Genomic DNA, 12,774 nt, shown 5'->3' with positions numbered 1-12,774 from the left:
CCATGTGAGGAGGTGCTCCCATTGGCTGTGCGGGTGTTGCCAGCCAATGGGAGGGGTTCGGAGCACGCTCCTGATATTGGGTGGGTTCTGGGTACACCCCTCCACCGATGGCAGCATGGGAAAGTGACGCCACTTCTCAACGACCCTACTTACCCGCCTCGGGATTCCTTCAACTGGCCACCCCGTTCAACTTTTGAGGCTATCACGCATATTCGCTAAGGCAAGGGAACATCGCGCATTGCTTCTTTGCACAGAAGGGGCTGCGGCGCCACAGGTAAAGCGCATTCATGTCTGGAACCATACGTTATTCGTGCGAAGCCTGCTGAAGCTATCCTACGTGCGTCGGCGCTTACCCCAGGCTCTCAACATTCCTTCATAGACGGACCCCTTTCTCGTCCATCCTCGACTTGAGAAATGCTTTGCGCATGTTCTCATTTCTTTTTCTCATCTTTGCCTGCCCTCGACATGCAGAAGGGGTCTTGAACGTGGCCTCTCGCAACTTCAGCACCACCCCACGTGCTAGCCGGCAGACACTGCTTGCTCATCACAGCGTGGTAAGAAGGACAAAAGGACGTTTCACAGTTTGGAGGAAACGGCACAAAGCCGCAGGCTGCAATTCATGACCTTTTGATGCAAACGATTTCCGAGGATCTAACCTCCAAACTCCCACGATGTTTCCCCCGTTGTCTGTGACGTTAACAGACGCGCGACTGTTCCGGCCATCCACTTTTTAGAGTACATGTCGGTGCCTTTTTGTTTCTGCCAATGCGTCTCGAGAGTAAAAGCCGATAGGAAAGAATCCTCTTACGAGGGGGGAGCGGCGCCACGGCCACGGCCAAAGCCACCACGGCTATAACATGTGTTAGCAAAAAGACGTTCCAACCCTTGCTGTGCGCAGTATCGACATATGCGCAAAGCATTCGAGGGGTTGAGGCTCACAATTGGGGCTCGAATCCACCAGGGGCACCACCCTCCTTGCCGCCCTCGCCAGCATCACGGCGGCGGTAGCCACCCTCACGGTCACCACGGTCACCTCCACGGCCACGGCCGCCGAAGGGTCTTCTCTCGCGCTCGCCCTCGCCGAGCATGCCGCGGGGGGGAGCGTGGGAGCGCTGCTGCTTGATGTGGGTGGCGGGGACAATCTCGGCGGGAAGGTGAAGCCACTCGCGGAGGTAGTCGAGACCCTCGGGGGTCAGGGTGTAGTAGTAGTACTGCCACGAGAACTGGGTCTTGACATAGCCGCGGGAGGTGAGCGACTGGCAGGCCTTGACGACGAACAGGTTCTTGGTGTCGATGTCGGGGTGCTTGGGGAGGTTGAAGTCCTTCTTCGCGACGAGGACACCCTCACGGAAGAGGTACTGTAATTTTCGTCGTCAGCAATCGCTATCCTCCCAATTTTTCAGCACGCCTGAAAATTGTAAATCTAACCTCGTGGATCTTCTTGCGGTCGGCCTTGGGGATCAACATCGTGGCGGTTGTCGTGGTCGCTGCTGGTCGATGAGTGGGATGTCTGATCGAGCGCTGTCGAGAACTAACAAAAAGTTTCGAAATTCGTCGTGGGAAGGTAGAATAGCCTAGTGGGCGTCAACCCTACGCGGAACGGACGAAGTGTGGGGCGCTCTAATGGCGCACAGAGTCATCACGTGTAGATAACGCCTAGCGATAAGTCAATGTATCCTCAGGACCCGCCACACTTCCTCAGGGTGCTGCGCCTCACCCTGTAGCTAGGTATCTGCGATAAGCCGCGCCTATCTCATAATTCATCGTTATAACCAAAGACTGAACATTTGCCTGCCACTTCGCGTCCTTGTCCCGCCTCGACATCGTCACTTGCACATCGACTTATTATTGCGTCGGCGCAAATCAAGAAATCAAATTCTTCGGCTACGGACGTAAAGCATTTCCGACTTCAAAATGGCTGTCAAAAACGTCAACGTATTCATCAGCACCTTTGCTGGGTTGGGCCTACCATCGACACTGGTACTGCCTGTTTCCTCGACGACGACCCTATGCGACTTGCGACAACAGCTTGACGAGCGACTGCCCGCCACAGATAACCGCCTTATCCTGACGACCGTCTCCAACAAAGAGCTGTCAGCTTCGTCTACCAAACCAGTGTCTGATCTTCTGTCATCCATCGATGATGACTTTGTTTCTTTGCGACTTTCAGTACCGCTTTGCGGTGGCAAGGGTGGTTTTGGGTCCCAGCTTCGAGCCGCTGGTGGTCGCATGTCCTCAAAGAAGAAGCGAAATCAGGGAGATGCCAACAACTCAAGCCGAAACCTTGACGGTAGACGTCTGCGGACCGTCACCGAGGCCAAGGCTCTGGCGGAGTACCTCGCCATCAAGCCAGAGATGGAGAAGAAGGAGAAAGAGAAGCGTCGCGAAAGATGGGAGCAGATCGTTGAGCTTGCAGAGAAACGCGAGGACGAGATCAAGAACGGCAGCAAGGGTCGCCTCGACGGAAAGTGGGTTGAGGACAAAGAAGAGTCTAACGAGAGAACCCGCGAAGCGGTACTTGCTGCCATGAAAGCCGGGAAGTATAAGGACAATCTTCTCGGTACTTCGCAAGGATCGACAGGATCAGAGGAGACGGAGGAGGAAATGAGTGAGGATGAGGGTGATGAGGAAGTTGGCAGTTCGAAAGAGTCAACACCGCCATCGGAACCGGCAAAGGCGCCCAAGGATAAGCCGAGAACGTTCTTTGGATTCGATGAGGACGATGAGTTTATGAGTTCTGATGAGGATGAAGTCAAGAGCAAGAAGAAGTGAGCTGACGAGTCGCATCGCTTCTCATCGCCTCTTCACTTCTTTGCTTCTTCTACCATCTTCATCACACTGCTTAGCTTGCGTAAGAATTATAACGGCAAAGGGGAGCGCACGGAGTTTCTGGTCAGCGGGGTTAAAGGAACGGTATCAAGGTTCAAGTTTTTGTACAAATGATCAAATGGGCGGACACTACAGATAGTTTTCACGAAATCATATTCGGCGCCCTGGAGCGTCATCAGCGTCATCGCACGACACGTCCTCCAATGCTCTATTTGAGGTCTCGATCCATCTTGAAGTAATACAGTCGCCCGGCTCCTCCGTCTAACCTGCTCACAACAGAGTCCAAATTTGCTTATGCGTCGAGCTTGACGGGGAAGTTGCCGGCCTCTGTCATGTGTTAGTATGCGTGCTTCTGATATACGGACGGAGTGCTGACCTCTCTGCTCGTCCCAGCGGGTGTACCAGCCAGAGGGGCACAGAGAGCGGTAGCCGAGCCAGAACTGCGACTTGTTAGTTTCTTTCAATTTTCAACAGAACTCGCGGACGGTCCGGACCTGGCGGCAAGGGGCGAAGTCCTCGCCCTTGGCGTTGATGCACTTGTGGTAGTCGACGTAGTTCTGCCAGCAGTGCTTGGTCTGGTTCATGTTCGGGTAGCGGGCATCGGTGCCTATTCAAGCTCATGTTAGGTTCACGTCGCTCATCATTCCCGCTCTCAATTGAGGTGACGCTATCGCGGGTTTCGGTGGTTCGGGCGGAGGGTTCATACCGGCTATAGTGGTCATCAGTTAGCCTCGGAAAAAAGATCAGACCATACTTTGGAGAGGGATATTTCTTCAGCGTACCGGTAACGAACTTGAAGGGCTTGGTAACGAGCTCCTGATCGTCGGACATTTTGGCGGCTTGCGAGTTCAATTGACTGGGAGTCGGATCTGGTGATGGGGTCGAGTGGGCAACGGCGTGCGATCGGTGTTGATGCTTTGAGAGCAATTGAATGGTCGTTTCTGCATCGAGAATCAGGTGGTGACGGGCGAGAACGGGTGGATGCCTGAAGATGGCCAATCGGGCCTCAGGCATTAGAAAGGTGGGCCGAGCTCCAGTCCAACATCAGACCAGACCGATGGAAGTCCAGTCCAACTTCTAAACACTCATTTTGAGATCCAATCCCGATCAACTACGCTCCCTCCCGCCGTACCGACAGGACCGAAAAATCTCCCCTCTTCAGAAAAAAAAAGAAATCGCCAAAATGCGTCCTACTCTCGGTCTCCGCGCTTTCCGCCCGACTCTGCGCATGATGTCCCCCGTTCCCGTACGTTGAAATTTCGCCGGCCCGGATGAGCGCAATCGCTAACTCTCACATCTCCCCTTAGGCCGAGGACCAAGTCGGTACGTCGAAACCCGCCCCCAGCCATTGAACGCTCCCGCGATATCGGATACCGATCTCGACGATAAACTGTGGTATTGCGAAATGGCTAACAGGAGCTGATATTGTTGATGCCAGGCCACACCGTCTCCCAGAGACTGCGCAAGCTCCGCCAGATCCCCCCCGAACTGATCCCCCTCGGTACGTCATTAGACATTCAAGGTTACATCAAATTGTTGTTGACGGCATACAGGTGTCGTCGTTGGCTTCGCTCTGGCCGCTGCCACCTACTCTGTCGGACGTCACTTCATGACCGACAAGACCATCCGTCTCAAGCGCCAGGGCAAGTCTGCCGCCGACGCCGGCCACGGAGAGGAGCACCACTAAGCGAAGGTTATGAGGACGACGGGAGAACGATTGACCATGGCGCTCGTGTGTTATTAGGGAGGATCAGTTTGTATAAGTCTACGACAAAGACAGATCAAAAGGCACCAGAGACGCTGCTTTCATTTCCTTTCTCATTGTGCTTCTCCGCCTCGAGTATTAGAGAAAAGCCGTGCCCCTTTTATATCTCAGTAAATCCGTGTGAACGCCGTCGCTATGTAATTCAAAACAGGCTTCAGTCGCCTTCGTCCACACCAACTCATCTTCACTCTGGTCGTGGTCCCGCGACATCGAGCCCCTCCAAACCTTGCATGGGGTCATCCCCACGCATCTCAATCTGTGCTGTGCCCTGGTCTGTTGCCAATCCATCCTCCTCTCCAACAGCATGCTCTGCCAGCCATCCCTCCTATGATGGATGTTAGTACGTTGTTTCAAAGCTCGATGAGGTAGGAATATGAATCAGAGGAGAGGCATAGTAGCAGAGTGATAGAATTTAGAGTAAAGAAAGAAGAAGATAAGAAGTAGTGAGAACCGCGAACAAAAGATGTGAGACATATATTCAAGGAATGACTGACCTGTTCCCAGACAGCCTTCTTGCTGCCCAAGCCCTCGTCTGCGCTCTTGGGAACTTTAGCGGCTGACACCTTGATGACTCGCCCGAAGAATTCTGACTGATCCATGTTGTCGATGGCTTCTTTCGCGTCCTCCGTATCTTCATACTCAACATAAGCGAAGCCACGGTGAGGATCTGTTGAGTTTGGCTTGTCGTTCTTCGGTAGCGACACATCGGCAATTTCTCCAAAGGGGATGAATGCATCGTGAACGTTGGCGGCCGTCACTATGGAGGCCAGTCCACCAACGAAGACGGTCGATTTCCAGCGCGCAGCGTCCGTCATCTTGACACAGATTTTATTCGTTTGGCGATGGTTGAGTTCGTGAACCTGCGTAGCAATACCTCGAGAATGAGCGCGGCTAAGTGATAATGGAGTGAATCTTTCTGATAGTAAGTGGAGTTTCTGCGCAAGAGCTGTTGTAAGTCTCTATTGGCTGAAGTGGATTTTAGCTACTTGGAGCTGTGCCGTGGTTCTTTGGGTGTCTTAGCGTTCAGTTACGTAAGCCATACCCAACGACAATTGCTCGCTTCTTCCCCTCCACTGATGTAAGGTACCTTGAGGTATACCCACCTTCAACTTCGACTTTGGAAACCTGCCTCATCATCTTCTGCCGGAGATACCTACTTCTACAGGCTTGTTTCTGTACCTCTACTTTCTCATCTTGAATGAGGATGTATGGAATTGCCGACGAAAGAAGATGCATCGTGAATATGGCCGCTTATGTAATGGATTCCATGTCCCGCCGCTGCTCTCCGCCTTCCATTCTCCCTGCTGTGATGACGATGCACGTGACGCTACTTTTCCTGCTTGGGCCAGTTGAGAGGTGCACGGTCCAGTGCTAAGGGGGCATGGATGGCTGCGATTTAGGCCTTGGAGAGCTTGGGATGGGGCTGCAATCTGGCATCATATTTCCCTAAGGGCCAGCGTGCACTGTGACACTACCGCTTCAACGACTAATAGCCACCTCTCCCATAAGGCTTGGTTTTACTTTTCTCAACTCCAGAGAATCTCGGCTTTCCTCGCCAGATCTTCTTGTCACTGTCACGTCAACCAATGCCAATTCGCAGCTAGATTTGTCTTTCTCAGACTGGCCGACTTCCCTTATAGCAACGTCTCCCCCCTCCCTCCGAGTGCAGTCCTGGGGACTGAGTGATTCTCGCAATCATGGTCCGCCTCCGCGAGATCCCAAGGACCGCGGCGTTCGCCTGGTCCCCCGACCCGTCGAAGCCTCTTTTGATCACCGGCACTAGAGCTGGAGCTGTCGATGCCGACTTTTCTGATGAGACCAAGCTGGAGCTGTGGGACCTCAACCTTGACAACCAAGACCAAGGCCTCGAGCTGCAGCCCATAGCTAGCATCAGCACCGACTCGAGGTAGGCTCTGCTGCCGCACTACCAATCAGACATCTTGGCTCACGACACTTAGATTCTATGACCTCGCTTGGGGACCGGCCGATTCCGACCACCCGAGGGGTATCATCGCAGGTGCCCTCGAAAATGGCTCTCTCGACTTGTGGGATGCCGAGAAGCTCATCGACGGAGCCGAGGATGCCTTCATGTCCCGCACAACGAAGCACACCGGTGCGATCAAATCCCTCCAGTTCAACTCCCTCCGACCGAATATTCTTGCGACCGCCGGCGCAAAGGGAGAATTGTTCGTTTACGACATCAACGATGTGGAGAACCCATTCCGACTGGGAACCGCCGCTGCTCGCGCTGACGACCTGGAAGTTGTCGCATGGAACCGCAAGGTTGCGCACATTCTCGCCACCGGAGGCTCTGGCGGTTTCGTCACTGTTTGGGATTTGAAGACCAAGAAGGCCTCTTTGACCCTGAACAACAACAGGAAGCCCGTCAGCGCCATTGCGTGGGATCCCAATAACTCGACGAAGCTCCTGACCGCCACTCACGACGATACTGCTCCCGTCATTTTCCTGTGGGATCTCAGAAATGCCAATGCGCCCGAGAGGACGCTTCAGGGACACGAGCAGGGTATCCTTTCCCTGTCTTGGTGCCAGCAGGACAGCGATTTGCTGCTTTCTTGCGGCAAAGATAACAGGACTCTGGTGTGGAACCCTCAAACGGGAGAGAGACTGGGAGAGTTCCCTGAGGTTACAAACTGGACCTTTCTCACTCGATTCAACCCCGCCAACCCCAATCTTTCTGCCACTGCTGGTTTTGACGGCAAGATCACCGTCCAGACCCTTCAGAACACCAACCCTACGAACACGCAGGCCGCTACCAACAACAATCTCGATGGTGAAGACTTCTTTACCAGTGCTCAGACGCAGCCTCAGGGAGCGTCGTTCTCTTTGAGCCAAGCCCCCAAGTGGTTCGAGCGTCCAGTGGGAGCTACCTTTGGCTTTGGCGGAAAGCTTGTCATTTTCAAGCAAAATGCCCAGCAAAAGTCCACCAAGATCTCCATCTCCCAGTTTTCTGTTGACTCGTCCATCGGTACCTCCACGGAAAAGTTCGAGGAGTCTCTGCAGTCAGGCGACATTGTCGGTCTCTGCGAGTCCCGTAAGGAACAGGCTAAGACCGAGGAGGAGAAGGCGGACTGGCTTGTGATGGAAACTCTTACTGGCGAGAATCCGCGGAAGCGTATTGTTGAGTACCTCGGATTCAACGAGGAAGAGATCACCAACGGAGTCTCGGGCAAAGAAGAGGCGAAGCCTGAGGGTGCTGCGGCTGACAAGGAGGAGGACACGAAGGAGGCAGAGAAGTCCGACAACATGTGGGGCGAGGCCGACGGAGAAGGCGAAGAAGACTTCTTGTCGAATCTCTCTGCGACCAAGGGCGCCAAGACGGACAGTCCTTTCCACCTGCTGGCCGACACGGATACCACTGTGGAGAAGTCCATCACCAAGGCTTTGATGCTTGGAAACTTTGCAAAGGCCACTGAGATCTCCCTCAAGGAAGAGCGTTGGGCAGATGCTTTCCTCATTGCCAACTGCGGTGGGCAGGAGCTGGTGGACAAGGTGCAGAGTGCCTATTTGGCCAGCAAGGACGGTGTCCCAAGCTACGTTCGCTTGCTCGGATCAGTTATTGCCAAGAACCTGTGGGATGTTGTCTACAACGCCGACCTCGAGAACTGGAAGGAGTCAATGGCCATTCTTTGCACGTTCTCTGACCCCAAAGAGTTCCCCGATCTCTGCGAGGCTCTTGGCGACCGTATCCTCGAGAACGGCTCACGTAAGGATGCTTCTTTCTGTTTCCTCGTTGGGTCAAAGCTCGAGAAGGTCGTTTCCATCTGGATCACAGAGCTTGAGGAGGCCGAGCAGGCTGGCATGCAGGAACCTAGCGATGATTCGACGTTCTCTGTGCACGCTCGATCACTTCAGCACTTCATCGAGAAGGTGACCATCTTCCGTCAAGTCACAAAGTTCCAGGACTCTGGAAAGGAGCAATCTGCCGACTGGAAGCTGTCAGCTTTGTACGAGAAGTACACTGAGTACGCCGAAATCATTGCCGCCCACGGTCAACTCGCAGTTGCCCAGAAATACCTGGACTTACTACCCAAGGAGTACCCTGAGGCGCAGCTGGCGAGGGAGCGTTTGGCACGGGCTACGGGCAAGGCCGCCGTCTCGCAGGCTGCACCAAAGGCGCCGGCTGCTGGACGTCGTCCGGGACAGCCTCCTGCGGCGGCCAATCCCCGGGCCACCCCCGGTTATCAGTCCTACCAGCCCACTGCCCCTGCTCAGACTCCTGTCGGTGCTAGCCCGTACGCACCAACGGGGCCGGCTCTCGTGGCAGCAACCGGACCGGCAGCTGCGTCGAACCCGTATGCCCCGGCTGCCCCGGCAATCGGTGGTTACACGCCTGCCGGCCAGTCGCCCTACGCCCCGAGCCAAGGCTACCAGCCTCCCGTCGCCCAGCCGGCCTACCAGGCACCCTCGGGCTATGGACCACCTCCCTCAAACTTCGGCTCGGTGCCGCCGCCGCCGCGTAACTCCACGCCCACTACGTCCTTCCGCCCCAAGGAGAGTTGGAATGATGTACCTCTGGTTGCCAAAGCACCTCCTCCAAGAAAGACCACTCCTAGCGTCGCTCCAATCTCTTCGCCGTTCTCTCAGCAACCTAACCAACCGGGTCCCCCGCCTCAGAGCCCGTACGGACGCACTGGTTCAACGCCTCCTCCTCCGCCGCCCAAGGGCCCTGCCCCGCCTCGTGTCACGTCTCCTCTGGCCGGACCTCCCCAGACTTTCCAGGCCCCGCCTAGGCCAACATCATCGGCATCGAACGCATACGCCCCTCCGCCCCCTCAGCCTGGCGCGATGCCGCCACCTACCATGCCTCGCACTGCCTCGCCATACAACCCTCCTCCATCTGGCCCTGCCCCCTCTAACCGCTACGCGCCCGCTCCCTCGGCCCAGCCGCAAGCAAGCCAGCCCCCCCTGGGGTCCTCTATGCCACCTCCCGGAAGCCAGCCTCCCCCGAGAAACCCTTATGCGCCGCCGCCCCAGCAGAGCACACCGTCAAACCAGTACGCGGCTTCGCCGTACGGGGCCCCGCCTACAGCAGCCTCGAGGCCGCCCACTGGCCCTCCTCCTTCCAACGGGCCCCCGCCTGCTGCCAGAGCTCAACCGACCCCTCCTCCCCCCAAGGCGGCTGCCCCGCCCAAGGCCAGACACCCAGCTGGTGACAGGTCGCACATTCCAGCTCACGCCCAGCGACTGGTCGATGTCCTCAGCTCGGATATGCAGCGTGTAGCTTCTCGCGCGCCTTCATCCTTTGCTGCGCAGGTCAAGGATACTCAAAAGCGCCTCAATCTTTTGTTTGATCACTTGAACAACGAGGAGCTGGTCAAGCCTGACACAATCGATCAACTTTGTGCTTTGGGCGAGGCTATTGAGCAGAAGAATTATGAGGTTGCTCACAAGATCCAAGTCGAGATTCAGCGGGACAAGACTGATGAATGCGGTAACTGGATGGTAAGTTCGCTGCTACAACACTTTACTTACTGTATACTAATGTCTTATCCCAGGTCGGTGTGAAGCGTTTGATCAGCATGAGCAAGGCCACCCCATGAGTGCCTTCTCGAAGTTAAGGGGATGGGATGTCATGGGACATGAAATGTTGATGATAGCCAACTGCGCTTTTACGTATACACTAGAGCTTAAGTCGAATGTGGAGACTGTGATTAAGTGCCTGCAAGTCTGCCGTGGTTGATGCTGTGATGATCTGGCCTTGTGACAGTGAAAATTGGACAGCAAAATTTCGATTGAGATGGTGAGAAGATCACTCGGCCATTTTATGGAGTCGGCGCCGAGATTAACAGTTCTGCAAATATTGGCGCAATTACAATTGTTCCTGGCATGGGAATTGCAGCTGGCTAGCAAGACCTGTACCAGTACGTTTTTCGTCGAAGGTGAGAGGTTTGGGTGGCTTGACTGGAGCTCACTACCTAAAGGTAGGGGTAAGGTAAGCTGGCACCTGGCCATGATAAGATAAGCAAGGGCGGGCTAAAGCCAACATCATCCACAAAACGTCACACCTCGACAACCTGTCACTCCACAGCCAACAAACCAAATCAATCACGATGACGGAGTCAACGTCAGAGGATGCTGCGGCTCAGCGCGCCGCTGAACAAATACGTCTACGCAAGGCGAAGCGCGAGGCCAAAATTCGTGCTGGCGGTACCGCGAGACTGAACAAGATTACTGGTCTTGGTGGAGGATTTCAGCGAGGTACGATGACCGAATCCTTCTCGACACCTTGCGCAAGTGCAGACGCCGGTTTTGAGCTTCGCAAATGCTGATTTTCGGTTTCTATCTAGATGAGCCCGTATCGACGCCTCCCTCAGCATCATCGTCCCCAGCTCCGGCCACATCAGGTCTGCCGAAGCCCAGCGTGAGCGCCGACCATGCAGACCCCGAGGAAATCGACATCTCCCAGCACTACTACGAACCGGCCTCGACACCCCGTCCCGCTGCCGCTGGACCGCCCTTCGACCCGAACTCTATGAACGAGGACCAGCTTCGACAAATGATGCTGGGCTTCGAGGGCCCTGGCGCGGGCGGAGCCCCGCAGAACCCTTTTGCGGGTCCCGGTATGGGAGGAGGCATGCCCGGCGGCGAAGACGATCCCTTGATGAAGATGCTCTCGCAGATGATGGCCGGTGGCGGCGCTCCCGGCGGAATGCCAGGCTTTCCCGGCGCCGGCGGTGCACAGGGTGGTTTCCCGGCAGGATTCCCTGGTATGCCAGGCATGCCTGGTATGCCTGGAATGCAAACGCCCGAACAAGCCAAAGCCGCTTCGTCCGCCTACATCTGGCGCATTGTCCACGCCGTTTTTGCGATCTCTCTTGGTCTCTACATCGCCCTTACAACGACCTTCTCCGGAAGCAAGCTTGAACGCGAGCGCACGGCACTATCTTACAATTACCCTACGGGTAGCGATGAGGCAGTTACGGACCTCAACAGTATGGAGAAAGGCCGCGAGATCTTCTTCTGGATTTTTGCGACGACTGAGGCTGTGTTGCTCACGACGAGGTTCTTCATTGAGCGTGGACGGGCGCCTCCGCCGGGCATGTTGTGGACTGTTGTGGGATTCTTGCCTGGTTCGATCAAGACTTACGCCGAGACTGCGTTGCGGTATGGACAGATCTTCTTGACGGTGAGGAGCGATATTCTCGTATGTGTGTTTGTCTTGGGTCTTGCTTCGTTGATTCGCGGATGAAGTCACCGGCTGAGATGATTCACTGGTTGGGGGCAAGTTCTAGATAGAGGGCACTTCAGTCGAAGTGGAATTCGACCAGCCTTCCGGGATAATGGTCAATACACTGCTTCTATCTAGAGTGCAGTTCGTCGGTCTTGGAAGATTTGGAAGTCCAGAGTGCTTTTGTGAAAAGTAGTGTTTGCAGATCCCCAGTGACTATGTTTGACCCAGTACATCGTGTCATTTACAGGCCTTTGGCCTTAGTCTTGCCATTGAAAACGTATGCCTATTTTGTATATATTCTCGCATACCATACGATCGATATTTGCGCAAAGAACCATAATTTTAAATCGTCCTAGAAGACGTAGCGTAGGAGCGTACTTACTCCAATTTCAAGTCTGTCTAGGAGAGATCAACCGAGTCATTCTCACAATCGTATCATTCATTAGATGAGGCCCGCGAAGCGGTGCTCAGAATCGTCCTGCGCCGTGGTAGTGGCGGACATGGAGGCGGAGGCGGAACCGGATAATACCAATGGTGCGCCTTGTCCGGACTTACTCAACAGATCTAAAAGGTGACGAGCGGAAAGTTTGAACTTGCAACAGAGTCACTCGGCCGAAAGTCCGGTAGTTCCATTGTCCTGGTTATTTTCATTCACGTAGGAGGAGTAAGGGAATAGTGCTGATTCAATGCGCAGAGTCTATATGCCCTACACGCCCACTTTCTCCTATTCAAGTGCCGTGTCCGTATTCTTGGCTTTACGGGATTTACAGATACTAGTCCGCCCGGAGGCCGTCGTTAAATTCAAAAGACCCTTGTTATAGTCGGTGGGCTAGGATAGCTTCCCGGGACCGTTGCAGATCCATAATTCTGTAGATTTTGTGATTAGAGGAGTTGTCCGAAGGCCACTGCGCAGTCGGTCATTTACAATCCGAATACTCCAAGCGGGTGTAACATCTACCTTGACTCCAGCGGAGTCTCTAACGGAGTC

General features: G+C 54.8%; 7 protein-coding genes across 7 annotated transcripts; 4 read left to right on the top strand and 3 right to left on the bottom strand.

Moving 5' to 3' along the window:
- Positions 1 to 804: 804 nt before the first annotated feature.
- On the bottom strand, positions 805 to 1,467 carry CABS01_06961 (plectin/S10 domain-containing protein; the record flags this gene model as incomplete). Its single annotated transcript, XM_060540326.1, has 3 exons — positions 805 to 850; positions 940 to 1,358; positions 1,429 to 1,467. The coding sequence occupies 3 exons, from the start codon at positions 1,465 to 1,467 to the stop codon at positions 805 to 807; spliced, it is 504 nt and encodes a 167-aa protein (XP_060404010.1).
- A 447-nt stretch (positions 1,468 to 1,914) lies between these two features.
- Positions 1,915 to 2,772, top strand: CABS01_06960 (uncharacterized protein; the record flags this gene model as incomplete). The annotated part of the gene is made up of 1 exon (XM_060540325.1): positions 1,915 to 2,772. One exon carries the CDS (start codon positions 1,915 to 1,917, stop codon positions 2,770 to 2,772), a length of 858 nt encoding a protein of 285 aa, XP_060404009.1.
- A 349-nt stretch (positions 2,773 to 3,121) lies between these two features.
- CABS01_06959 (cytochrome c oxidase subunit 6B) lies at positions 3,122 to 3,660 on the bottom strand (the record flags this gene model as incomplete). The annotated part of the gene is made up of 4 exons (XM_060540324.1): positions 3,122 to 3,156; positions 3,206 to 3,269; positions 3,324 to 3,436; positions 3,612 to 3,660. 4 exons carry the CDS (start codon positions 3,658 to 3,660, stop codon positions 3,122 to 3,124), a joined length of 261 nt encoding a protein of 86 aa, XP_060404008.1.
- A 352-nt stretch (positions 3,661 to 4,012) lies between these two features.
- CABS01_06958 (uncharacterized protein) lies at positions 4,013 to 4,516 on the top strand (the record flags this gene model as incomplete). The annotated part of the gene is made up of 4 exons (XM_060540323.1): positions 4,013 to 4,075; positions 4,137 to 4,152; positions 4,268 to 4,330; positions 4,383 to 4,516. The coding sequence occupies 4 exons, from the start codon at positions 4,013 to 4,015 to the stop codon at positions 4,514 to 4,516; spliced, it is 276 nt and encodes a 91-aa protein (XP_060404007.1).
- Positions 4,517 to 4,778: 262 nt separating this feature from the next.
- Positions 4,779 to 5,731, bottom strand: CABS01_06957 (RNA recognition domain-containing protein; the record flags this gene model as incomplete). The annotated part of the gene is made up of 3 exons (XM_060540322.1): positions 4,779 to 4,919; positions 5,089 to 5,540; positions 5,698 to 5,731. The coding sequence occupies 3 exons, from the start codon at positions 5,729 to 5,731 to the stop codon at positions 4,779 to 4,781; spliced, it is 627 nt and encodes a 208-aa protein (XP_060404006.1).
- Positions 5,732 to 6,291: 560 nt separating this feature from the next.
- On the top strand, positions 6,292 to 10,155 carry CABS01_06956 (WD domain-containing protein; the record flags this gene model as incomplete). Its single annotated transcript, XM_060540321.1, has 3 exons — positions 6,292 to 6,500; positions 6,553 to 10,057; positions 10,111 to 10,155. The coding sequence occupies 3 exons, from the start codon at positions 6,292 to 6,294 to the stop codon at positions 10,153 to 10,155; spliced, it is 3,759 nt and encodes a 1,252-aa protein (XP_060404005.1).
- A 510-nt stretch (positions 10,156 to 10,665) lies between these two features.
- CABS01_06955 (uncharacterized protein) lies at positions 10,666 to 11,804 on the top strand (the record flags this gene model as incomplete). The annotated part of the gene is made up of 2 exons (XM_060540320.1): positions 10,666 to 10,813; positions 10,903 to 11,804. The coding sequence occupies 2 exons, from the start codon at positions 10,666 to 10,668 to the stop codon at positions 11,802 to 11,804; spliced, it is 1,050 nt and encodes a 349-aa protein (XP_060404004.1).
- Positions 11,805 to 12,774: the final 970 nt, after the last annotated feature.

The sequence above is a fragment of the Colletotrichum abscissum genome (genome assembly GCF_030869225.1).
Source record: "Colletotrichum abscissum strain IMI 504890 chromosome Unknown Scaffold_14.1, whole genome shotgun sequence".
NCBI classification, from domain to species: Eukaryota; Fungi; Ascomycota; class Sordariomycetes; order Glomerellales; family Glomerellaceae; genus Colletotrichum; species Colletotrichum abscissum.
This window is presented reverse-complemented; position numbering and strand designations above follow the sequence as displayed.